Here is a 26,993-nt window from a genome sequence, read left to right on the forward strand (position 1 = left end):
TTAATTCTTGCTGCCGTTAATAAAATGCACAAGCTGAGATGACTATCAATGGACTGGATATTTGTCTCGATCGCCTGCCCGTTCTGTGTCTTTTGATGTGATTTGTTTTGTTGAGCATTCCTATATTTTATGCTTAAGTTGGTTTTTAGTTTTCCTGGTATGTGTGCATGTGTATTTTGAACCACTACAAAACAATTATATCTATGATTACAAACGAAGCAACTTTTAACAATAACCAGGAGGAGTCGAGATTAGGCTTTCAGATTTCTGTGGGGCTGCTTCGCTGTAAATAGATGCACGGCAATTCTATGAAGGGTTTGATTGCTGTGATACCTACAAAGATTTTCTATCGATTATTATGAAGGGTATAAAAAATTCTCAGATTGCCACCAAAATATTCAGTGATGCATTTACAGCATGGTTAGGAATATACTGCACTTTACTTGTACAACAATTATCATTAAAAAGCAGGAAGTTATGAGTAAAGAGATGAGGACGTGGCAAACGAGCTCTCTTCTAATGTTGTACAATATAGTGTTGTGTAATGTTAAAAACTCAGAGTCCACTGATCGTGTCTAACCAGCAACAGAAAGTAATCAGTGAAAGCTTCGGTTCTCAGAATGTAGGATACTGAGAAAAACCCACAAACAGTGAACATTTTGCTAAAATGAACATTGATAACTAAGAATAGACTGACCGAAGTCCTGTTGAAAGATAACGTGTGTGTTCAAACAAGAAAAGCAAACAGCGGAAAGCTTGTGCAGACACACTGGGATAAGAGGGTTAAACCAAAAAAAAACAAAACGCTTAGAACATTTTTTGGGAATAAAAAATCTTTAAAATGTGGCCTGCATTGGTACTGAGCCCCTCATACTGTTAAATAAAATTCAGCGCACCCACTATCTTCCAGAAGTTAGCTAATTAATAGAGTCCATCTGTTGGTCAGTACAAATATGGTTGTTGTGTGAAGGCCTCAGAGGTTTGTCACAGAGGATGAAGATCAAGGAACACAATAAACAGGTTCTGCATAAAATTGTGATGAATTCAAAAGAGTGACGTTATAAAACCATATCCCATTCTTTAAGCGTCTCACAGAGTTCTGTTCTGTCCTCGTCTGACAATAGAAAGAGTTACAACTGCAAACTTGGGCTGCATAGTTTATCGTTAATATATTGTCATCGCGATATCTGGAACAGACATGACCCTCTACCCAAAATGAAAGGTTGGACAGATGAAGCAATAATCAGCTAAGCAGCCGCGTGTTTCTATGCCCCAGTCCAAGTCCAGAACTAAATCCATTTCAAAATCTGTGACAAGATTCGGAAAGGAATGTCAAAATTCTTCCAGCAGAAGCTGCAGCAAATGGTGGTTCAAGGAACCCAGGTCGGCAGATTACAAACGCGCCGCACTTTTCAGATTATTATTTGTTTGAAAATACAGTGTCCATTTTTTTTCCACTTCACTAATATGCACAACCTTAACACATTAAAACTCAACAATAAATGTTGACTTTTGTAGTTGTAACATAACAAAATGTGAAAAAAACGATCAACTTTCAGATAGAAACCAGGTTCCTCCACTCACTGCATTCTCTGTGATTACTGAGAGGAAGCACCACTAGAAGAGATTTGGCAGTAATTCTAAGACTTTATTTCCAATAAGCAGCCAAGATTAGTTTATTGGGATACATTTAAGTTATTTCCAAGATCATTTCATAAATGTTTATCATAAATTGGAATAAATGGACGCAGCATAGCATGAATTTGTGGATATGTGTTCATTATTTTCACCTGGAAATAACCAATGTGTCCTTTTAATCACATTTTCTGTTCCCAGTTTTAAATAATTTCTTTTTATTCTTTATAGTCCTCCTGCCTGTCTTGCTGTAACAGGCATTTGCAGCTGTCAGCTTGTTTCAGCTCAGACCGCTTGTGCACATCAGTCGGCTCAAACAGGAGCCAGGAATCTGGGGCAAAGGTATCCAGCTCAGCCGATCTATCCAACATCCGGGACTCGGCAAACACTAAAGTTAATTTTGCCCAGATAAGATAAGATGAGAGGAAAGAGACATGCAGTACACGGCATTACCAGACACAGTGACTCATTGTGTATTTTAAGCTCAGGTAAAGGGGTTCGTTGTGTCTTTAGGGTCTAAAGTGTCATCCCGTTTTGGGTTTGTATTTAATCAGCAACACGAGCCAAACGCATGGCCCACTGGACCCGACTAAGACCACGTGTCACTGAGGGACTTTCTTGCAAGCCGCCTGCTGGTGTAGTCCCTTCTGGACCCTTTATCTCCCCCAAACCACCACAGTGTGTTTGTGTTCCCTTTCTACGGGCCAAGTTTGGAGATCTAAAATACACCAAAACACATTTCGACACCATCTCACCCTAAGGTCTGTAGTGCCGGAGAGAATTTAAGCTCATTTCCAAAAATATGTTTACACCGAGCCACCTGAAAGCTAAACTTGAAAATGAACAAGCTGTTCATTTGTGGAAATAGAATTGTGTGTGATCTGAGTCTTAAATTATGACAAACTTTTGCTGAATCTAAAGAGACAGGTTTGTTCGTGCAGTGAGGGACCAAAAAGCAGAAGCATAACAATCATTCTGCTAAGCAGGGCTTAAAAATAAATTAATTGCTTTGAAATCACCAAGTCAGCATATTCTGTCCAGTTTAGATCTTTTATAGAATGATGGAATATGGAAAATAAAGCTTTTGTGCAGGGACTTATCACAAAGACAGCTTTTGTTACTACTCTGAGCATTAGAAAATATTTTTTCTTACTCAGCCTCACAAACAATGTTACCAATTAGTCAAAAAATAGCACTTGGAATTCGCTTTTTATCCCAAAAGATGTTTACAAAGTAGTATCTGGGTGAAAGGTTGCTGAGACGAGTTCTCAGCAACCTTCTGTTTTTTTTATTTTTTTTGATTTACGGCTCAACTGTAAACACGGAAAAGTGCTCTGTGGTGCTACACAGATGAAAGTCTCTAAATAAACATGTTTAATAAGGAATTCTCCTTCATTCTTGGCCATTTATTTTTTTTATTTAAGTGCAAAACATTTCGATACATTTTACCAAGTGAGTAAATTCTATTACAGTACGTATTGCTTTGCAAGAGTGTTCACATCTCTTGAACCGTGCCACATTTTGTCCCATTACAACTTCATAATTCAGGGTATTGTATGGGGAATGTATGTACATTGGGAGAAAAATGTGCTGGATTTTACTTTTTTTCCTCAAGTTTAGGAATCTGAAAAGTGTGGTGTGCATTTTTCTAGCCTTTAACTCTGGCATCCCTCAGTATTGATCCATTGCAACCAATTGGTAATTTGTAGAGTTCGCCTGTGTCTGATTTATTTTTAGTATAAATTCAACTGTTTTAGGAGAAGCTCAGAGGTCGTAAAATATTAGTGAACAGGCATCAAGAACGAAGCTGACCGGCCGGGGATGATGATGTGGAAAAGTTAAAGCAGGGCTAGGTCATAAAACATTACCTGAAACTTCGAAGAGCATTTTCAATCTTTAACCTAAACATGTACAGAGTGTGACAGAGCTGGAAACCTATGCCAAGGCTACGTTTATGCCGCAGGTCTTGATGCTCAATTACGATTTTCTGGTTTGCTGAAATCTGGGTTCTAAATGCAACCGCCATCATACTGCTGTCTGAACGGTTCAAGACGACAAAGCGACCCACATGCGTAGATAAGAGAAAGAGACGTCACACAGAAGCGCGCTGCTTACGGAAGTAATGGTGAATGTTTCTAGAAGTGTTAAAGCAGTTATATTGATGGCACTTTCAATCAATAGTAGTTTCAATTTCACAGGTTGCAGGAAAATGTTTTTTTAGTTGTTGCTTTTTTAGTTTTTGTCTAATAATACTAAAAAAGTGTAAATAAAAAAGGTGAGAATCCACCAGGCATCTCATTGCTTATTCCCTTAGTTTAATTACAATAACTGTTGTAGTAAGAAATAGCTGTCAAAACAAACTGAAGAAAGTAAACCATAAACACGATACAGTAATGAGGTCACTGTCAGGAATGCTGACCTCGGTCTGAGGAAACATGATGTCCAGTTTCACACGAAGCTCTGTTTACAGAACCACCTGTGAATCTGTGAGGCCAAACTTCAGCAAGCCCAGCCAAAAAGGACTGTGATAAATATCCCTGTCAGACATTTTAAACCGGCTGCACGAACACAAACTGTCCTGGAAGAAAGAAAGTGGACACCCAAAATTAGATGCCCTGTAATACAACAAGTTCCATACTTTTTAAAGAACATTTTTATTTATAATACATGTATATGGAAACAAGTCTCCTTTTATTGGATATTGGATTGAGCGTTTCATTGTTGATTCTGTAAGGTGATCTTGAGTGTTGAGAAAGGCGCCTATAAATAAAATGCATTATTATTAGTAGTAGTATTATTATTAGTTGTAGTAGTAGTAGTAGTAGTAGTAGTTTTTGTTGTTTTCCAAAATGTAGAAGCATGATTTGTATTATGCTAATTAAACTGATTACTGCATCAATTGTTCATCTATAAAACAATGTAATTATCTTAAAAATTTAACACACTGCATTTTCCAGCTGTGTGCAGCTGAACTATACTTAGTTCATTGCAAAGGCATCCATCCATCCATCCATCCATCCATCCATCCATCCATCCATCCATCCATCCATCCATCCATCTCCTGGTTAATCCATCTTCTGCTTAATCCAGAAAGTATTCACACCCCTTAAAACGTTTTGCATTTTTGTCACATTACAGCTTCATCCTTCAATGTGCTTTGCTGGGATGTTCTGTGACAGACCCATTTAAAGTGATACATACATGTGAAGAGGAAAGGTAGAGTGTCCTCGATTTACTGAATTTTTAATGAAGCTCTGAGAAGTGTGGAGTGTATTTATTTTTAGCCGTTCCAGGCTTATCTCTTTGTTAATCCACCTTTCACTGCTATTACAGCTGCAGGTCTTGTTGGACATGTCGCTACCAGCTTTGCAAATTGTAGTCACAAGTTTTTGTCCAATCATGTTTGCAAAATAGATCAAACTCAATCAAATTGGATTGGGTGTTTATGTGAATGTCAAATTGGAAGTTTCTCAATTGGATTCTGGTCTGGGCTTTGACTAGGCCATTCTAAGACATGGATCTAAACCAGTCCATCACAGCTCTAGCTCCTCCTCAGTATCAAGCCTTTTGCAGATCAGAACTGATTTTACTCCTTTGTTTCCTTCTGTTTACCTCCATCCGTCTGTTCATGATGATGTTTACTGACAAATGTCTGCGGCCTACAGCTGGATTTAAACCCAGGTAAAATTACACACAGCAGGACTAACAATTAGTTGGGTGACTTTTGAAGGCATTTTGTTGCATTGAGTTTTATTATCACAGTAAAAATCCCTCTGAAATATATTTAAGTTCCTAGCTGTAACTTAACAAAAGGTTGTAAATAAAAGAAAGCAAGCCCTGGAAATAAAGGCACAACAATTACTTTTGCAGACTGTAATTGGGTAAATACAGTTATACCTTGACAGTGATACTGTATAATTGTGCTAATTGAGGTTTGAAGAAGAAAACTTTGGCCTATCTTCTTTTTGGAGAGTCAAATTGATGACTGATTTTTTTGGGGAAAATGTTTCACTTCTGTTGGTTGTATCACTCGTACATCTGTATTTATATTATCTGTGCTTATGATTAGGCTTTAGTTATCATCACCTACCAATGAAACGGGAAAACTATAGGCTACCATTTGTCTCAGTGGGAATCTGCTGCCCTCTACTGCAGGAGGAGGCATCACGCAGCAGAAAAGTGTGGAAGCAGCTGTTGTGTGTTTCCTTCTCAGAGGCAGACGTATTTACAGACATAACAAGAAAAAAGGAAAACTAGGACACTGATCTCAGTTTGATAGCTCATCGCACTGTTTTATTCAATTACTGACATCTCAGGAGAAGAGGAGAGCTTTGCAGCTCTGCAGTTGGTAAACCACTGTTTTGCTTTCTGATTTTTTTCACTGTTTTTGTTTTTATCCATTTTTTTTTTTAGTTTTAGTTTTTCATAGCGTTGATGCAACACTGAAAAAAAGCGCTATTTCCAAACGAACACAGGTCCCTCGTTAGTGATATGTAAGAGGCAGAGAGAATCTCACCTGGACAGTTTTGCATGAAACATACCAATGAAAAAAAAAGGTTCAACCTTTTCTTTTGTCTTTTTTTTTTGTAGTTTCACATATATTAATAAATATCAATACCAATAAACACTTGAAAAGAAAAATCAAAATATTAAGTCACAGGTACTGGAAAAAGCTCCACCTTTAAATCACAATGATAAATGTACAAAACGATAGACATCTCATATAAATGTTAATGGTTTTTTTTTTTCCTTTTTTTCAGTTAAGAGACTTAAAATCTCACTTCAGAAGAAAGTAGTGGATAAAACTAAAGTCGGAGAATCAGTTTTTCCTGAGGTTTATGGGTTCCCCTTTAAAGGCCAGAAGAGGGGAATGGCTTTTATGTTACCAGGAGATGTTACAACAGGTCAAAGTGTACCTTTCAGGGCACCAGTCGGCTTAAGGACGAGGAGTTTTCCCTGACAACACGCCAGGATACTAAGTCATTATGAGCACTTCTTTCTCTGCTCAGTCTATTTAGGCCACAACAGGGTTTAAAACCATTGAAGTCATCGTAATCCTTAATAAATCTTTGCTGGTCCACTTTGAGAAGTTGTGAAGGTCTCCATGTTTTTTTTTTTTCCTTTTTTTTTCTTAAATATGACCATTTTAAATGCTGGAAGCCACCACAACGCAGAGCCGACCATCACGGCACACTGTGTCCGTGCGACCGAGTCGTCAAAGAGGTTCACGTCTGCAACCAATGCAGTGAAACAACAGAAAGCAAAAAAAATCTCCAAGTGAATGAACACAGATTTAGGGGGAGGGAGGATAGATGAGAGGAGGGAGAAAGAATAAGATGCAAAAAAACAAACAAAGAACGCAAACTATTCTGAAAAACTGTACATGTAAACATCACACTTTCACTGAGTCCAAAACCAGAGAGGGAAAATACAAAGCTTCACACAGGTTTACAGTACGAACCCCTGCACAGAGCTACAGTCTCTTACCAGTGCAGGAGAGGCAACAACTCAAATAATATAAATAACAATAGAAGTTATACAGACCATCACAAAATGATAAGTTAAAACAGGCGAGGGCTAAAACCACTTTGATTTTTTTTAACAGTGCTGTACCCACAGAAAAAGAAAGGTTCAAAACATCTTTTATCACTCTTTGTACAGCTATACAGTACATTTATCTGACCACTTTAGCAATCCACAAGCTACCAGAGCATTTTAGTCAACACCAATAGATTACATTGTCAAGTCAATACAAAGAGCAAAGTCATTGGGCGTCGTTTTGAAAAAAAAATAACAAAACAACAACATGACAACAAATTTTTTTCCGTTGTTGATCACAGTAACTTCAGCACACAGCTAAACGTGTTTGCTCGGCGGCGACAGAGAACCGATCTGCAGGCAGGTGTTTGGTTTAACAAAAATAAAAAAAAACGGGCCACAGCCTGGCGTCGCGGAGCCAAGCAGCGAGAAGTGGAGTGAGGAGGATCCGCTACGGCAACAAACACGAAAGGGAGACGTGGAAGACGTGGGGGACGTCCGTGGTTACGTCAGTGTGAGTCCCGAGGGGTGTCGCAAAAATACAAGAAGAGGCTAGTTATCGTCACCTGTGCGGGGAGGGAAACACCTCCGTGGGGGGGAAGGAAGTCTCAGTTCTAGAGCGGGAGACATTAATAAATGATCTGATCTTTGCCAGATTATTAAATTCATTTAACCCAAACTCAAATGGACAAAAACAGACAACAGATGCCACGCTGTCATTGAGGAATTAAACAAAGATGAAGACAAACTGAAAAACCTGTGAGTGGAAAACTAAGCAAACCCTTTCTGCTTTTATAGGATTCAACATAAGTGGCATCCAGGCGTTTCTGATCCAGACGCACTGCATAGATGTATCGTCATCAGTGTGACCACCTCTACAAAAACAGGACTTTTCGTTGTTTGCTGGGTTGGACCATATAGGTGTGTGTTAACACAGTGTCAAGATGAAATGACATCAGCAAGGACTTCAGAGAAGCAATTGTTCCTGTTCTAAGAATCTGGGAAGGGATACCAAGATGATCCCAAAATCTTTAGAGGAAAATAAATAAGACAGACCTGAGGAGTGTTACTTCTCTGCAGATAAACCCTACATTCAGTGTAGAGAAACTGCAAATAAACCCAAGAGCTCCATATCCGATTCTACGGGTCTCAGCTAGCATTAAAAGTTAAAGTTTCAGGACAAGTCAACTAGAAAAAAAGCCTGAACAAATATGTCTTCACAGCCCTATGTTTGCTGAAAACCAAACACAGCATTCCAACACAAGGTTTTCCTTCCTGTTAAAGGGGAGTTTTCCTCTCCACTGTCGCTTCTTGCTTGCTCAGTATGAGGGATTGCTGCAAAGCCATCAACAATGCAGACGACTCTCCCTGTGGCTCTACGCTCCTTCAGGAGGAGTGAATGCTGCTTGGAGAGACTTGATGCAACCTGCTGGGTTTCGTTAGAGAGAAAACCTTTTGACCAATCTGCCTGGAGGGTTTGATTGAATTTGACTTTGTAAACTGCCTTGAGATTACATGTGCTGTGATATACATAAAACTGAATTGAATTGAACACAAGCACCTCCCACCAGCTGTTAAGCATGGAGGCAGAAGGGTGATGGTGTGGGCTTGTTTTGGACGACTCGCAGTCACCGAGTCGACTAAGGCAGTGAAATCTGAAGCTATCTATGTGACCGCTGAAGCTTAACCGAAACTGGGTCCTTAAAGAAACGGAGCAACGTTGCATAAAAAAGAGTCGACCAACTTCCTTCACATCAAGCTACTGTTTCCAAAGGTGTTAACTTATAGGGTGTACTTAGTTTCTCCACACAGGGCTCTATTTCAAACTTTGTTTAGTAAGGAATGGCACAAACAACATAGAATCAGTTGTGATTTTCATACATAAAGTGTGATTGAAATTATCTTGGAACCTGTGAAGATCAGATCATTTCTATTATGTCCCCATCAGTAAAACCCTCAAACTGAAAGGTGGTGTTTTTAGTTGTTGTTTCTTTTTATTTGGTTGGATTTTTACCACTACTGTATGAGCTTGCTTCAATAACTTATAATGTTACTCTTAGAGAAATCTTTGCAGCATAAAGTAATTGTTGAATCTCGTGGTAAATAGTGATATTAAGTGATGGCAGATGTTGAGGCGGACAAATTCAGTAAAACTGCAGATCTTGTATGCACAGAAAAAGCTTTGTGACTTTGGGAAGAAGAAGATAATACGATAATAAATATGACAAGATGACCTGAGTCTAGTATTCAGCCAGTTTGGGCTCCACACATTGATCTCAGACTGTATAAATGTTTTCCAGTGAAGTTCTTGTATTGATTTAATAACAAATTGAGTGTATTTGTAAGTCTCTGCAAGCTGCTTGTAGCAGAAATAAACTCCCAGATGTCATAGTTTAAAGCAACTTACAGCACCAGGAGCTACTGTGTGTTTCTTCTTTGTAGAGTAGAAATGAAGGCGCTGCAAAAAGAAAATCCAGGTTTTTGTGATGTAAACAAATGAGACCAAGATAAAACTTTTCTCAACCTTGAATAAGACCTATACCCTGTACAACCTTGAGGTTATCATTCAGTGTTTTTTGGGTTGGAGGACCAACATAATAAATATAGAGTTGGCAATAAATCTGCCAGATTATGAGGTCATCTCCTGTCCAAAGCCCTCTTCAGACTCGGGTCTGGGTTCTGGCCGCTCCAAATCTTTACTTCTCATCTGGTGAGTCTATTTCTATTTCTATTATTTTATAGTTTGGGTCGACGGCGTGCTGACTCCTTCAATTCAGTTCAATTAAAAAAATACTTTATTAATCCAAAGGGGAAATTAAATGCTGTTGTAACTCATACTATGCAGGTTTATTCAAAGACTTGTAGGTGCTGATGGCTGTGAGCAGGAAGGATCTCCTGTAAGGGTCTGTCTTAATTTATTTTCTTTCTTTTTTTGTGTTACAAAATTTAGCTAAGTGAGACTCTTTTTCTCTTAGGAAAAAGCTACAGCAGACTACACAGCCAGTACTTGGCAGAAGACCCTGATAAAGGGCCATTATAAATCCCCCACATCTCACCATCATCATATCTAAAGCCTTAGAAAATACTTTGTAGTCTTCTCCTGACTGATACCTTTTGACAGAGAGCGTCCTCTGGTGATCGTCTCTTTTTACATCACAGAAACCCAGCATTTCATCCTGCCATTGGGTGTGTAGACCTTTGATATTCACTGCATGTTAGATAGGTGTTGCTGACTTTTTTTGCACATACAGCTTAGATCTGAGCCTCTTTTTTGAAACACCCCTTTAGACAGAGCATGCACGAAGAAGGATTTGTTTGCTATATTTTAAAGATATGTGTGTATGTGTGTGTGTGAACTGAAGCTGATATCTGAAATGAGGTAAAAACACACTCAAACCACCATCTTATGTTACCTTAATCCTGAGCTATAAAGTGCTTCCAAACTTGCAATAGATGATAGAAAGTAAGTGGGAATGTTACTCGGCCCGGTGATGAAAAGGCAAATCAATGAACGATTAGGTCAGGCATGTCCAACCTGGAAACTAGACGGGTGGAAAAAACGCGCGTGAAAAGTTTTAATGACACATAAAAAATATCTCTTTTAACCTCAGACAAATCGATAAGGTGCAAGCCGCTTTGCTGGCCGCTCGAAGAGTCATTGTCATTGACAGGAATGTTTCAGCCTACTGATTTAAATCTTCACAGATTGATGATGTACCAACTGGGTCACTCCACTTCCACTCCACAAACACGGAATCAGCACACGTAAGACATTAAGACAGCTGGAAAACACACAAACACACTCACACACACACACACGCAAACAGTTTTTGTGCCGAGTGACTCACCAGTAAGAGACGTTGGACCGTGCTCCAGACCTGCTCCGACACACAAACGTGCAAACACACACCGTAGCAGAAAGCTGGGAGAGTAAACTGCGATGCCGTTACATCTTTTTTTTTTTTTTCTTTCAGAGATTGTCTCTTGCTTCTTCTCAAACAGCGTGTGTCAGGACGGGCGAAGGACGCGATGAAGAACGCCGGGACGTGATTCAGAGCCTGACGCCGCTGAGGTCGTCATGTCAGATGGACAGACGGGAGGGAGAGGAGTGTGTGCCGACTGTGTGCTCTGCATTCGCTCATCTGTCAGGAACAGATGCGGCTAAGCTTCTCTCTGTGTGCCTTTTTTTTTTTTGTTTTATAAAAAAAAAAAAAAACTCAAGTAGTCGCTTCATTCACAAAACAAAACACGCTAAATTAAAACAAGACGTGCAACATCAAGTCTCGTCTGCCAGGTCCTTTCTGTCACAATAATGATGACTGATGGTGTCTCAGTCATGAGGTTAGCATTGACAACGAACAACAACATTGAAATTGGCTACAATGCTGCATTAGATATCTCTTCATTCTATAAACTCGAATGCTAGAGCGAAAGAGGGTTGAGGTGAAGTAAAAGCCTCCTAAAAACTCCTTCATTTTCGTAACAACAACTGATGAATTCAATATTGCACCTTTTTCTTTAATTTTCAACTAGCACTGGTTCTTAACCAAGAGTCTAAATATTATATTAGTCTTTTTTTTTTCTCCCTGACAAGTACAGGTGCATCTCAGTAAATAATATAATTGAAATGTTTATTTGTTACACAAGTTGAATTTAAAAAGTGAAACTCATATAAATTAATTACACACAGATAAAAACTGTATTTTAAGCATTTATCTCTGTGAAGTTGGATGATAGCTGCAGAAAAGCCTAAATTATTGTCTCATTGCTTTTGTAGTTTTTCCTTTCACTAAACTTTCCATTAATTAGCATGGATATATCACCATGAACAGCTAGCTTCTTTCGTAGTGATTTGTTTTGACTTACCCTCCTTGTGGAGGTTGTGACTGTCTGTGTGACTGAAAACTGTGAATGCAGCAGTCTTTGTTAGTGATGCTGTGGGCATAACTTACTGTTTTTGCAACAAACCCTGCTTTAAGAGGTCTTGTGTAACGTTACAGCTAGAGAAACCCAAATTTCAGTCTCTCAGAAAGTCTGAATATTAGATGTTCAGAGAGTAATGTATCCAATCATATAATAGAAAATTGAGTGGAAGGAAAAAAGTGTGGTGGAAGAATACAGGAATAAAGAACGTGTGTTTCTTTTAGTTCTAACTCAAAATTTTTAGAAAGCAGCTTGTAGGACATTTTGTATTAATTAATATATGAGTTTCACTTTGAACTGAATTACTGAAAAAATGTATCCTTTCAGTTACATTCTAATCCATTGAGATGTATTTCTCCCGTAAATTTGCATACCCACAATTCCTAATATTTCTTCTCCTTCTATTTAATGACAATAAACAGCCTGCCATAAAGAGTTTTACACCAAAAGAATAAATGAAAATAAAGTCCACCTAGATAAAGACATTCTTACAAATCTGTCAGATTTTTTGTCACTGTCTTTATGTTGTTTCCTTCTCTCTTTTACTTTTTTTTTTTTTTTGGCTTACATGTAGCTCAGCAGCTTTTGAGGTTAACAGGGTGCCACTTCTTTTAGCAGCAATTCCTTCATGGACTTAAAAAATTACTCGATTCAGACAACCCAATTAAACCACGCCACTTCACACATATTTACCACCGGTTTAAAACCAGGAAAATAAAAAGGATGTTGCTGATTCACTAATTTGTTGCTATTGGGGTTAAACTAATTCAACACCTCAGTCTGTGTATCAATACACAGCAAAGTTTTTTTTTTTCTTTTTTTTTGTGACTGATCATCGCTTCCTGAGACAAATGGAGGTTCCACTGGTGTAATGGAGTTGATGAGATGAATGGCTACACAAAGCAGGGCACTAAGGTCAACCAAATGCATAAATCATCATGTTTCAGCCCGTGATATGTTTCGGCCAGTCCGACATAAGATAACCTCGTGGGAACAAGCGAAGGTACCATACCTACATGACCCACTATGCACTGAAGTATCACTCGTGTAGGATCGTGTCTTTGTGTCTGAAAGTCTGCCAGAATGTGTGAGACACGGAGCGACAGAGAAGGACAGGCTGAGGGGGGGGAAAGGGTGTTGGCACGGTTTGGCTTGGACTCAGTTCTGCTGCAGGATCAGGTTTTCCAGCTCATCTGCAGAGCGGAGCAGGAAGGCCGCAGACTCCCGGTACCCAGCGATGAGCTGCCTCACCGCCGTCACCTCCGGAGGGCTGAGCTGGGCGGAGGCTCCGCCGCCACCGCCTCCCTGACCGTGACTGTTGGAGGTGGAGGAGGAGGAGTTTGGGCCGACGGACTTCATGCTCAGATCTGTGGGACCTGCGGACGTAACAGGGACGATTATTGAACTTTCGGTTTACTCAATACCCAGAAAGGATGTCTGCCAAACATGTTTTAAATTTTAAGCATTTATCTCTGTGAAGTTGGATGATAGCTGTCGAAAATCTTAAATTCTTGTCTCAAGGTTGCTTTTCTACTTTTTCCTTCCACCAAACTTTCCATTAGTAAGCATGGAAATCTTCTTTAGTAGTGATATTTTCTTGAATAACCCTCCTTGTGGAGGTTGCGAATGCCTGTATGCTGGAAAACTGTGAATGCATCAGTCTTTGTTATTGATGTGGTGGCCATAACTTACTGTTTTTGTAGCAAGCCCTGTTTTAGCTGGTCCCATGATTTAATGTTACAGCTAGAGAAACCCAAATTTCAGTGTCTCCGAAAATCTGAATGTTAGATGTTCAGAGAGTAATGTATCCAAGCATATTAAGTCTTTAAATAAGTTTCCAAACAATCTAAACTTTAGTTTGAGTATTTTTACTCAGATGAGATGAACTATAATGTCACGAAATAATCCAAATTTTCATGTCATAATTCTGCTATTTTTCAGACTGAAACTTAACAGTCCTTTTTAGACCACTTATAAACTATAAAGGAATGAAAGATTTATGAATTATAAAGGACGGACGGACAGATCGATGGATGGAACTTTTAGATAACAGGATAGAGAATAAAGATGCAGTGAGTGTGAACACTACTATTTTTTCACATTTCCCACATTTTAATTCATAACCAATGATGTCCTGTTACTACAGGGCTGCAAACCTGACGTGACAGAGAGAAACATTTATTTGCACCACTTTTCTAAATGGTAGTAACCAGAGAACAAGTCGTTAAACTAAGGCAGATGCATGTTGATCTAAAGATGGGAAATGGCAGCAAGGCAAAAGACCCACCCTTAGAGAACCTTACTTGCTCCTTTTTATACAAAAAAAAAAAAAACTTTTTCACATGTTTACTTCTAACTGTAGAGTTGTATAATAATTTATTCCATACAGATTGGACAAATTCTAAACAGGGAATAACATTTATGTTCCACTGGTCCCACACTGATAATAAAAACAATTAATTCTAGGGTAACGTTTTGACTCATTCTGCTTTTATTCCGTAAACTTTTTTTCCTTCACATTGATACATTTATCTTGGAATGTATAGAGCCATAATTAACACACATATAAGTAAGCAGAAATGTACTGTTTTTTAAATCATTAAGAAGGTGTTCCACGTAACAATTAAAGGTGCCATTATAAAAGTTCTGAAGGGAGTGTATTTCTATAACCCCCCCCCCCCTCCTTAATATTGGGATTTTCTGTTCAACCCTCGTCCCATAAAGTTGGGGAGAACCTTAAAAGTTCCTTATATACCATAAAGAGACTTTTGTTAAATAATGAGAAAATTAATCCCTCTTCAGAGCTACAGAGTATCTCAGTCATACTTGATTAGAAACACTGATGACTTCACAATCTCCAAGTTTTTTTTTTTTTTTTTTTTTTATGTTTTCAGCATTTCCTTGCTAATTATTATTATTATTATTATTATTATTATTATTATTATTATTATTATTATTATTATTATTATTATATTCTAATAGGTCTTGCCATACTCAGTTGTTCACATTGCCATTTGGGTTTTGCTATATCAGTTAATTTCTCTGTCCTTGTTACATTAAGTGTTTTCCCTACTAGTTCGTTATTTGGTGTTTTGTTTCCTAGTTTATTGTAGTGTTTTTTGTACATTTAAAGTTATTTGCTGTGTGATTTCCTGTTTCCTGTCAGCTTTGTTCCGGTTAATTCTGTTAGTTCTGCTCAGTTTTGAGCTCATAATTTTCCTTTTGGTCTAGGAATCAAAAGGTGTTTTTTAATGTCATGTCTCCTGTATAAAACTGTGCAGAAAGATTCACTTTTACAACAACTTCTAGTTTTCATGTAAACTTCCCGTTTGTTCTTGTTTGCCTCGTTGACCTGAACTCACCGTTGGTTTGTGCCGCAGCGGAGCTCTGCTGGGTGCTGCCAACTGTCCCGTATCCCCGCAGGTTGTAGTTGAGGCCTCCGTTGGTGTAAAGTTGGTCTTGGGCAAAAGCTGCGCTGGCAATAGTGAACCCTGATGGCGCCACAGGAGCTGGATCCCTTGTTATGGGTTTTTCAACGGAGGCGGACTCATCCTGGGAGACATACATATGTTTTCAGTTTGGGTAGAACAATATACAGAGATTAAGCATAACATTATGTCCACCTGCCAATTGGAAAGGCCGACTGAGGCATGACCTCCACTGTGCTACGGAAGGTGTTAGCAGCAGATCCTGGAGGTTTGGAAAGTAGGGACTTTTTTGCCTTTAGATCAGGCATTTCTGAGGCTGATTCAACACCTTAAACACATTGTTCCTGCTCCTCAAATCATTTATGAACCATTTTCTCTTTGTGACAGGCCACATTATCCTGCCGAAAGACGTCAAAGCCATAAGAGAATAGCATATCAATGAAATGTAGTTCATAGCCTGTGTTGTAACAATGCTCAGAGATCGGGTATGTATCAAAGAAACAACGCATCACACTGCCTCCGCCGGCTTCCCTTCTGCCCTTAGCGCATCCTGGTGCCCTGTGCTTTGCAGTTAAGCAAGGCATGTGCAATACAATATTTCACTAAATGGGATTCATCAGACGAGTTTTTTCCACTGCCTTGTGTTCAAATTTTCCCTTCTACATTGTTGGTGCTTTTGGTCCATTACGAAAACCTGTGCGATGGACTGTGTTTTCTGTCACCTGTCAGAACAAGCATTAACTTCTTCAACAATCTGAGCTACAGTCGCTGCTCTTTTGGATTGGAACACACGGGCCGACCTTTACTCCCCACAAGCAGCGATTAACCACCCTTGGCACCGTTTGTTGTTTCCTCAGCCCACTATCGATATACGGGCCACCGTATAATGGCTCCAGTGTTGGAGATATTCTGATCCAGTTGTCAGCAATCACAGCTAGGCCTATGTCAAACTTGCGCAATTCAACAAAAATGCTTTCTTTTGACAAACTGCCTGGTATATATATATTCTGCTCAACAACAGGTGCTATCATAAAGATGGTCCGTGAGGCAGACACCCTGTCTACTTTTAAGACTAGGCCTAAAAATTTCCTTTTTAACAAAGCTTATAGTTAGAGTGGCTCATGTTACCCTGAGCTACCTCTATAGTTATGCTGCTATAGGCTTAGGCTACTGGAGAACATCAGGGTCTATTTCTCTCTCTGCTGAGTTCTCCTACTGTTCTCCAATTTGCATTGCTTGTTGTCATTTCAGCTTTTAACTTTTTGTTCTCTCTCTTTTTTTCTTCACAGCAGGCACACATGGTCTGGCGTTCTGTTAACTGTGACATCATCCAGAGAAGACAGATCACCCGCTATTACCATCTAATGTAGAACAGATTACTAGATCAATGTGTGCTTCTGTGCTTTTTTGCCTCTCTTGTTGTGTCTCTGCTCTGTCTTCTGTAACAACCAGTCGGTCGAGGCAGATTACCGTTCACACTGGTTCTGGTTCTACTGGAGGTTTTCCTTCCCGTTAAAGGGGAGTTTTTCTTTCCACTGTCGCTTCATGCATGCTCAGTATGAGGGATTGCTGTAAAACCATCAACAATACAGACGACACTCCCTGTGGCTCTACACTCTTTCATGAGGAGTGAATGCTGCTTGTCAAGACTTGATGCAATCTACTGGTTTCCTTAGATAGGAAAGGTTTTGACCAATATGTTTAATCTGATCCAATCTATAATCTGATTGAATTTGACTTTGGAAAGTGCGTTGAGATGACATGTATCATGAATTGGCGCTATACAAATGATATTTAATTGAATTGAATTGAATTAAAGAGAAAAAACATCCTGTTTACTTCACTCACAAGTGGTCATAATGTTATGCCTCATCGGTGTATATACGCAGTTTGTTTTGTGTATTTTTCATTTTTATTTTTTTCTGGGAAGTGAGACGTAAAAGATTGTGGGTTCTTCTGAATCCGTCCTGGGCGGATTCAGACACACCGCCTGCCAAGACATTTACCGTCGGTTGGTAGACATCGAGCCGCATCCTCTTGGCAGCGTTTCGGGTTTCACTCTCGCAGGCGGCAGCGAGGATGTTCTCAGCCATGGCAGAGGTGAGGTGAGGGGGCGTTGGCCGGATCTGCCGACAGGGTCAGCGGCATTATGTACACACATTTTGAGGATGGACATCAGATGGAAAACAGTTCAACTGGGTAGTGAACTTTGTTTGTTTTGCTTTTTTTTTTACCTCAAAACCGCCTTTTTTCATGCGGCGGCAGGATTTGAGGTAGGTACGGATGCGCTTGCGAGAACGCTCCTGGAACTCCGGGAACTGGCGGCTGCAGGACTCGATGATGGCCTGGATCTTCTCCTTGGGCTGCTTGGAGATGGGCACCATGCGGTCCAGATTCTCATCCACAAACAGACGCACAAACATCTGACAGACACCATAGGCGAGGGGGAGGGGAGAGAGAGGGGATGTAGAGCAGAAAGAATGGAGCGAGAGGGGGAGCAGGGTCGAATCATGGGTGCGAGTTGAAACAAAAGAGAGAAAAGAGGAGGCGGGGATGATGGGGGAGTGAAAAAGGAGAATTGGAGGAAAGGGGGGGTGCAGGAATAAAAATAAAGTCAGTGGATAAAATCTCTAGTGTTTGCTTATTCCCTCACATTTGCATTTCTGCCACGCTACTGTTATATTGGTTTTTCTGAGGCTTGTGTGTGCTCAGATAGCAATTCACACAAAGCAAGCAGAGCTGTTTGGGATGTATTTTTTCTCATCTTTGTGTTAGCAAGTACAATATCAGCCCAAGGTAAAAATACATTTCATTATAAGGTGCATGAACACTAATATCTGAACATTCAACGGCATCGACTGCTTTTTACCAAGTCCCTTTAAAGAGATAATTCTTGGACCTCTTTTGATTTAGCAACCACAAGCTCTTATTCACACAGTGGGTATCCTGAATCTTCAAGGAAAAATATTGTTGTTACCGTAACAACAGCTCAGAAATGTCATGTCTGGATGGCTTCAATATATGTCAAAGTGCACAAAAGTCTTGTTTAAATCAACATGTGTTGCTGATTTATAAATACAAAGGCTTTAGAATAATCCAGCAGTAGTTGTGCTATAGCTAAACCTTGAATCTGAAAACAGTTTTGAGTTCTGACTCCAAAAGAGAAACAAAAATAATCAGAAACAGCAGAGGACCTTGCTCATTGGGGTGAGGACCAGAAGTGACCAACCTTGCTTTTGGTTAGTATAGTAAGGTTTAGTTTGCTCATCTATTTTTTTTTTTTATTTTTTTTTTGGAAACTCCTACAAGACTTTGGTTTTGATTTACCTCCTTATCTCCTAGTTCTAAATCCAAAGTATGAAACAACCATAAAATCGAAGAACTTAGCTAGAACCAACACTCTTTCAGCGAGTGATCGACTGGAGTCAGACTGGAACTACAGCTGTTTTGCTAAGATTGACGCTTTGACAGAACTGAGAAATGAGCCGACAGTCCAATTTCGTTCTGTTCTTAAGCCAAAAATCATAAAGTTGATGGATATTAGAGAAGAATAATTAGTGCTTCAATAATAATCTTTATTTGTCATTGCACGATACGTTCCGATGAAATTCGTCCTCTGCATTTACCCCATCCCTTAGGGAGCAGCGCCCGGGAAGCATTCTGGGGCTAAGGCTCTCGCTCAAGAACCCAGAGCAGCAGTCTGTTGGATTCAAGCCCAGAATCTTGCAGCCTCTCCTAGACGCAAGCACCATGCTCCCTAACCTCTAGACCAGGGGTCTGCAAACATGTGGCTCTGGAGCCGCAAGTGGCTCTTTGGACCTTCCACAGTGGCTCTTGATAACTTTGGCTACAAATTATACTTTTATTATGGTATTTAAATGTAATAATGATAAATAATGCAGGTTTTAGCAGGTTTTTCTTGGAATAATTGCTTTTAATTTTCACAACAGAATGATGCTAAAAGTGCCAGTAATATTCAATGTTAAAGCAATATTTTTTCATTATGCGGGAAACTATGATTCTTTTCTTACATCATTATCCACAAATATCAACATCCTACCATCCTCTTTTTTTAAACCTCAAAATAGACATAAAAGGGTGTTTCTTTAACAATGACAACATATTTCCTACAGTAGATCTTTATCACAAATTATAACTTGTCTTTTTTCAAAAGGCCAGGCAACATTTGCGGCTCTGAACGAGTTTAATTCAAGTGACTGTAGGCAAAATGGCTCTTTATACTGTAAAGGTTGCAGGCCCCTGCTCTAAACCATGGCTCCCCACAATGTTGCATGATTTACCATTTGAGGCGGCATGATAGTTGACTGCTCTCTTACATGTTTGGCAGCGATAGTTTGATTGGGTACTCACATTGAAGGCTTTGAGCCTCTCAGGGTCCATCCCCTCAGCATCGTTGATCTTGTCGTTGTCATCATGGTCGTCGTGATCGTCGTCGTCGTCGTCGATTATCTGTGCCCGTCCAGAGGTCAAGTCCTCAGCGCTCATACTCAGTTCTGTTTTCACCAACTCGTAACTCCCTGAGCTGTAAGGAGGAGACTGGAGGCAAACACAAGGGGGCCGTTATCGCAGATTACAAGCAAACGAACAAGATCAGTCAGCGAGAACCTCTATTCTCTCCTGACCTTGCTGGAGAACTCTGTTTTGATGGGGTACTTCTTGTTGGGGTCTGCGGTGTAGCCGTTGGGCGGCGAGCTCCCAGCCGGCAGCAATCTGTCGCTCAGATTCACCGGCTGCTGATCCTCCGAGGAGGATGAGGACGAGGTGGTGCTAAAGTCCAGGGGAGCACTCAGCCCGTTCTCTGCCACCTCCCCGTAGGAAGCCCCGCCATCTGGGGGGTTTGCACCCACAGCCAGCACCTCCGGGGAGGTCAGGGCCGGCAGCCCGTTGGCGCTGCTGCTCTCCGAGGAGTCATCATCTGGCAGAGAGGGCGAAGACGCACCGATGAGCTTTGAAAACGCTTTGACATCCTTTAGTATTAATTCAGCTTTGTTTACTACAAAATGCACGGGGAGGGGGGGGTGGGGGTTACGACTGGGGCAAGGGACGTGTGCATTAGTGTCAGCTGTCAGGATAAATAAAAGTTAAAGTCAACAGAGTTAATGTTTGGAGGTTTCTCCAGCAAATGGAGGAATGAGGAGATCCAGAAACTGATGGGGAGAGGAGAGCCTTGAGTTCCTTCAATGCAGGAATTAAAGCTTTTAAATAAACTAAATTAGCTTATTTCACTGAAATGATATCTGCATGTTGCACACGTATGAAACAACAAAGCACATTCATCATCCTGTAAAACAATTTACCCCCATTCCAAATCTTGTCTAATCTGGCCTTTGCCCCACTTCCTAAAGCCCTGCACCCTGAAAGCAAGGGGTGCACAGTGGAAGCAGGCTGCACCCACTGTACAAGTGGATTTATCTGGATTAGTCCACTAAGAAACAGGCAAGCTGTTTCCTGCACAACACCAGTCTGTACAATCTGTACTGTACACATCCTTTTTATATCAGACCGAGTGTAAACAAGCAGAAACAATAGGAAATATGAATAGAAAAAGTTAAATACATTTTCATAAATTCTAGTCTTTAGACCTATTTTCTAAGTTACTTAAAAATAATATTGCTTTCTTGCTAACTGTAAATGTGGGGTCAGAAAAAAAAACTATTAATATATTTTTATATGATCAACTAACTGACAGGCAGAATTTAGCCAGGCATTTCGCTATTTATTTACAAATGGATTTTACAGATTTGACAATTTGATGCCCTTCAAAACAGTTAACAATATTAATTTTGTTTAAACGTGTTGCAACTAATTGGCTATAAAGGTTTTACTATTTTTTTAAAAATTAAATTAATCCAATCCAAATTCATAATAAATGATATGCTAAAAAAAAAAAAAAGTGGTGTTCCACAGGGTTCCATATTTGGGCCCCAGATTTCTTAAAATTAAAAGTTAGAGTTAAAACCGAAAGTCCGGTTGCCTCTGATTTAATCGTGTTTGCTGTTGCCATGACCCAGATAAATGAGAATCTGCACAGGCATGTTAAAACCAATAATATTTTCTGTATTTAGTAATGGAGATAAAACAAAATGTATAGGGATTTTTTGTGGCTCTGTTGACCTTTGTCATGAAACATGACGTTGAAATTAAATGTTTACGAAATGCAAGTCTTACAAAGATCATAGATCATAAACTTTTTACACATTGAATACAGCATTTATGTAAAGCAGAAATAATCAAAACTATGGGAGTTGTAGAGATTCTGCCTAAAAGGACTGTACTGCTCTCTTTTGCTGTCATGTCATAGATGGTAAATAAAACAAGCATAGACTCAATCTTAAAAAAGAGAAGAGTAGAAACTTTAAAATGAATCTCGAAATAGTTTTTTAAACCGGCAGTCTTACCATCCTCCTCTTTCACAATGGCGGCCGGGTTGCTGACCCGCTCTCCATTGGGTGAACTCGGTTCAGGCACTGCTGGCTGCTCCGCTGCGACCCAAGTGGGCTCAGCGTGGTTCATGTCCTCGCTGCTCACCGAACTGTCATCCTGAGGGATCATTATGTAACAGAACGTAATTAAGACTCAGAAACAAAAATCAAGATGAATGAGCAAAGCGAGTTGACTGATATAGTGCCTTGTAAAATCCTTTATATCTTTTGGTGTTATTCCTATTTTGTCTCAATGCCTGGTGTTTTTTTTCCAGCCACGTTCTTCTTTGCAAATATCTCAAGCTTAGTCAGACTGAATGGAGAGTGACTGTGGGCATTAATTTTTGAGTTACCATAAATACTCAGGTTTGAACTTGGACTAGGACCTCAGGTCAGACCTGGATGTGTTTTAATCTTAAACTATTGGAGCTCTGACTCCAACAGCTGTTCTTCCAGCATTGCCCTGAAATCAGCTCCAAACATCCTCTCTTCATCTCTAACTAGCTTTCCTCTCAGAGAGGAGAACCGGCATGTTTTGCTGTCGGGACGTCATTTTAACCAAACAAAGCATTTGACATGAACGCCCAAAAATTCTGTATTGTTCTTATCTGCCAATAACTCATTTTTAAACATTTCTGCAGCAAGGCTTGCAGCAAACTGCAGAGGGGACAGCTTTCAACAATTACTATCTTCTTGCCAGACTTTAGAAAGGCCCTGGGAGAGAGAGCTGAGTTTTTTTGTAATAAAAGCCTGTTGTGCAAACATTGCCTGGTATCTAAAATCCATAACCCCATGCATCAGGTGAGGTGTTTTAATATTGATGGCTTTTTTTTAAATGTAAACAACTCTCAAGTATTTAAAAGTTGTTGTACATTTTCTTCTGAACAACACGGAGCAATCTGCCAGGGGAAGTTTTAAACCAACCACCCATCAATGTGTACATGCTAATGTCAAAACCTACCTGTTAATGTACGGTAATTAGCATGAAAGAAGAAGAAGGGGGATTTTTATACGTAAAATACATTGAAAATGTTGAATTTCCCTTCTTGATTTTGCTCTACTTTGTGTTCGAGCATACAATCCCAATAAAATACGTCGAAGTTTGTGGTTCTAAGATGGTAAAATGTGGAAAAGTGTAATCAATATTGTTTGTGAGTTATTGCAAATATGGCTAGAAATGAACTTTTATCAGAGCAGATCAGAAGGTTTTCATGTTAAGAAATCATTTGCTTAGACAATGCCTTGATTGGTCTGAGTGGTCTGAAAGCTTTTGTGCCGATAAATGGTCTGATATAAAAGCCTCTTAGTCCCCTTCTATTACCCTGTTTTACTAAAAAAATATTGCTCTAGAAACCCCCATCCTGGCAATTATAGCAAGAGAAAATACTTCAGTTCAGTTAATTCAGGATCAGAAAATAGAAATTTACCGTTTTGTTGCTAGGCACAGCAGGAGAATAAAGGGGGGCAGCCGGAGTCTCTCTGTTAACTTTGTTTCTTAGAGCACTGCTATTTTTAACTCCGTTACGCATGGACCCTGAAGATGCTTGTTGTAGCGTAACAAAAAAACACGAGTACACCACTGGGGTAAGGATTGGAAAAGTCCGGCTAAATAATCCTGAAAACAACCCAAAGCCTGACCCGACCTTTGGACCTGCAAAAACGGACCAAAAAACAAATGCTTCAACACAGGGAAACAGGCCAGTTTGCTTACAAATGACCCGCATTTACTGCGTCATGTGTCAGCTGGCGTCTCGCTCGGAGGGAGCTCGGCTACCATTGTGTGTGTGACTGGGAGGAAGCAGAAATACGCGTTGTTGTCTCATTCCCCTCACACGAACAGACAAATAGGCCCAAACCCCTGGGAATACGAGTCCATCCCGCTGTAAGAGGGTTTGTGGAGGACAGGAATGCTCACTGACGGCTCTATTAGGCACCAAGTGAGCCATGCAGGATTAAGGAGAGTCTCTAATCACAACGATTCCACATAACATCAACATCTAGGATTTAGAAGAATATACAACTGATGCAGTAGGAAGAGTTACGATCATAGCATCCTACGCACATATATCACAGATATTTCAACTAAAGAGGAAAATAAACTGCCTAGCATGAGGATATTTTGTTTAAGTTAAGTTGTGTAACCAGAATTTCACTCTACTTTGCTTCTGGCTTCTCAGTCTTTATTGTGTGCAGCATAAAAATATATCTTTTGGGTGTTTTTTTTTTTTTTAGAAAGAAAATAAATGCAATGCTTTGATTTCAGAGCTGTTTATCACTTTTAATTCTTTTTTTACTAATCAAGTATTCCACAAACATCACATCTGAGCTTCGTTTGTTAAAAAAATATATATAAATATAAGAGAAGCAACACACGGACAGCTCACGTGTGAAATCCTAACCGGCTGCACACATGTACTTGTAAGGCTGCCTTTCCAACAAAAAGCTGCGGCGTTCTGAGCCGGCCGCTTCCTTTAAACATAAACTGCAGCAGCACAGAAGGTGAATCCATCCCTCCAAGTCTCCAGCAATGCTGACATGCCACCCTGCAAGGTTAATTATTAAAAACTGTCCTATTAAAAACTGAGCTGGTGATGGGAATTTGCTCCTCTGTACTCACCCACGGACCACAGTCTGGCTCGTCCTGGCTGTATAATCCTAATTGTTCGAGACTGAGGCCTACATCATCATGACCAAGTGCTGCTTCCCTGCACTTCAGTGGGAGCAGTTCTTGAGTGTTTCTGTCACAGAGGCGACACGTGGGAGGGGTCTTAAACACGTGACGTCACTCTCATAAAAGCTTTCCTAAATCCTCTACTCACACATCGCTCCTCCTCCCAGCAGGAGGACTACTCTCCTTTTTTAATGTTGAATCTAAAATTGGAGAGGAGGGAGGCTCTGATTCACCTGCACAGAGCATCTTTGCTTCCCGCAGCTCTAAAGGGCAATAAACCTAAGATTGTATGGATATAAACGTTGCTGCACAGTGGCATGTTGTCTAATGAGAGCGGCTTGAATGAGAGACATCGTGGCAGAGAGAGATGCACTCACCCGCTCGGTGGCTGTCATGCACTGCAGCTTCATCTGCTTCAGGTAGGTGGCAGTGAGAGGCATGTTGTAGTCAATGAGGTCGGGGACCAGGGAGGTGGGTCGGTCATTTTCTAACAAGGAAAAGCAGAAAAAATGCACAAAGAATGACATCTGTCATGAATACAGAAGGTGCCACATGTTTTTTTTTTTGTTTTTTTTACATTAACAGAAAAAAAAATAATGCAGGAACACAAAACGCTTTGCTGTTTTATTATACTGTACATCTGGGATCAGTTCCTGTGGAGTTTCTTTAATCAACTATTTTCTTTTATAGCGAATTAGTTTATTTAGCTGCTGATAACGCCCCACATTTCCTCTCCTCGCCCTCCTTAACAACACTGTCTCTGCTCTGGATCACGTTCGGTTCCCAGGATCCACTCTTTCTCGGGACCTAATGGTCCTCACACATAGACTCTGAGAGATTATGCTTTCTGCGGTAAACTTAAGAAGTGTCGCTTGTAATCTTCGACACTGCGATTATTCAGTCTATGCTATACTCATCCATCACTTGTCCGGACAGGACAAGGCCTACAGAGACGATCACTGGGACCGAGCTTCCCTGCACCAAAGACACACAAAGGTGTAGCATCAGGAAATGGGCTGTTAACGCCTCCGCAGAATCCACACATCAGGGCACAAACTAGACTTTTACTTTGGGTCGGTGCTACAGAGCGCTATTTGAAGATACCAGGCTGTCACTGTGATGAACACTTAGCAGCCAGAGAAGTCAGCTACACTGCCGTGAAGCAAAAATAAGCATTTTTGGACTTGTCTAACCTACATAATTGTTCTTTTTTAACCTCTTCTAGAGTTCACTTAATGTCTCCAGGCCCGCGTGACTGTGTACAACCAAAGTCAGATTTCTTGTTTGTGTTAACAACTCAAGACACAAAGATTGTTTTGGTTTTGTGAAATAATCCTGAACAAAAGTAATGAAACTATAACTTTTTCTTAGATCAAATGTTGCAACAAGTAGAATCATAGAAAATGACAGTTAGTACTTTGTTACACCTCCTCCACCGTAATTTATTTGGAAGTATGGAGTTCACTGAAAAAAAAAAATCAAGATTCATTCATCACTCAGGTTTGATGATCTAACCATCTAAGTATTGTTACTTTTTAAATATCCAGTGTTAATTTCAAGTTTAATTGAGATCTGTTTTCTGAGCGCTATTTACAAAAAAAAAAATCAGTCACCACAGAGGCCATTTCTCTCCTCAGGCCGTAGATCTGATGGACACTTAACATTCAGAGGACCCAGATCAATTCCATGCTTATCTGGACTAATTCAACCACGCCGTTCTCTTCAGAAAAAACACTGTATATATACATATTCACAAAACATAATTTTTACATAGTCATATTTAAGATAATTTTTTATTAAGCGCAAAGTGGAAGTCAAATTCCTTGTTTCTTTGCACAAATTATTAATGATTATTCGGATGGCATCAGAAAAATGTTGCTATTCAGAATTCATTATTGAATCTCACTTTCATTGAATCATCCACAGTCCAAGACTGTTTCTCCTAAATCTGCTGGAGCTTTATTTTTCTCTGTTTACGTGTTGATGGTGGGGTTTTTTCTGTCAGGCAAATTTAGTTAATTCACAAACATCATCTCCTGTTTCATTTCTTTTGTTGTGCAAGTTTTGTTTTCAAGACATATTGCTTTAAATCCTTATGTCTTTCTTGGTGTAATAAAATGTTTTCCATATCACAACCTTCCCATGTACGTTTTGCTTGACCCAGATTCTAGACCCAGCAGATTGGGTACAAGCAACATCTTTTCCCACATCGTATATTAATTTATCTTATTGATGATGATAAATGCAATAATCTTTACTGTGTTAGCTGGCGGCTCTCTTTTTGGAGTCATGTTACCTCTCAGACAACTAGTAACGCTAATGAAAGTCTGAACGCTCTCTCTGCCTACCCCAGAA

The 26,993-nt window shown here is 39.8% G+C and overlaps 1 protein-coding gene across 1 annotated transcript in view; it reads right to left on the reverse strand.

Moving 5' to 3' along the window:
- Positions 1-12,634: 12,634 nt before the first annotated feature.
- Positions 12,635-26,993, reverse strand: part of nol4la (nucleolar protein 4-like a) — a 35,747-nt gene continuing 21,388 nt past the window's right edge. Inside the window, exons 4-11 of the mRNA XM_012875462.3 lie at positions 25,016-25,125; positions 21,944-22,085; positions 20,168-20,460; positions 19,896-20,081; positions 17,759-17,947; positions 17,531-17,650; positions 15,459-15,648; positions 12,635-13,472 (exon numbers count right to left, since the gene is read on the reverse strand). Coding sequence (XP_012730916.1) covers positions 13,255-13,472; positions 15,459-15,648; positions 17,531-17,650; positions 17,759-17,947; positions 19,896-20,081; positions 20,168-20,460; positions 21,944-22,085; positions 25,016-25,125 — 1,448 coding nt within the window. The 3' untranslated portion in view covers positions 12,635-13,254. The remainder of the gene's footprint in view (positions 13,473-15,458; positions 15,649-17,530; positions 17,651-17,758; positions 17,948-19,895; positions 20,082-20,167; positions 20,461-21,943; positions 22,086-25,015; positions 25,126-26,993) is intronic.

This window comes from Fundulus heteroclitus, chromosome 1 (genome assembly GCF_011125445.2).
Source record: "Fundulus heteroclitus isolate FHET01 chromosome 1, MU-UCD_Fhet_4.1, whole genome shotgun sequence".
Lineage (NCBI taxonomy): Eukaryota > Metazoa > Chordata > Actinopteri > Cyprinodontiformes > Fundulidae > Fundulus > Fundulus heteroclitus.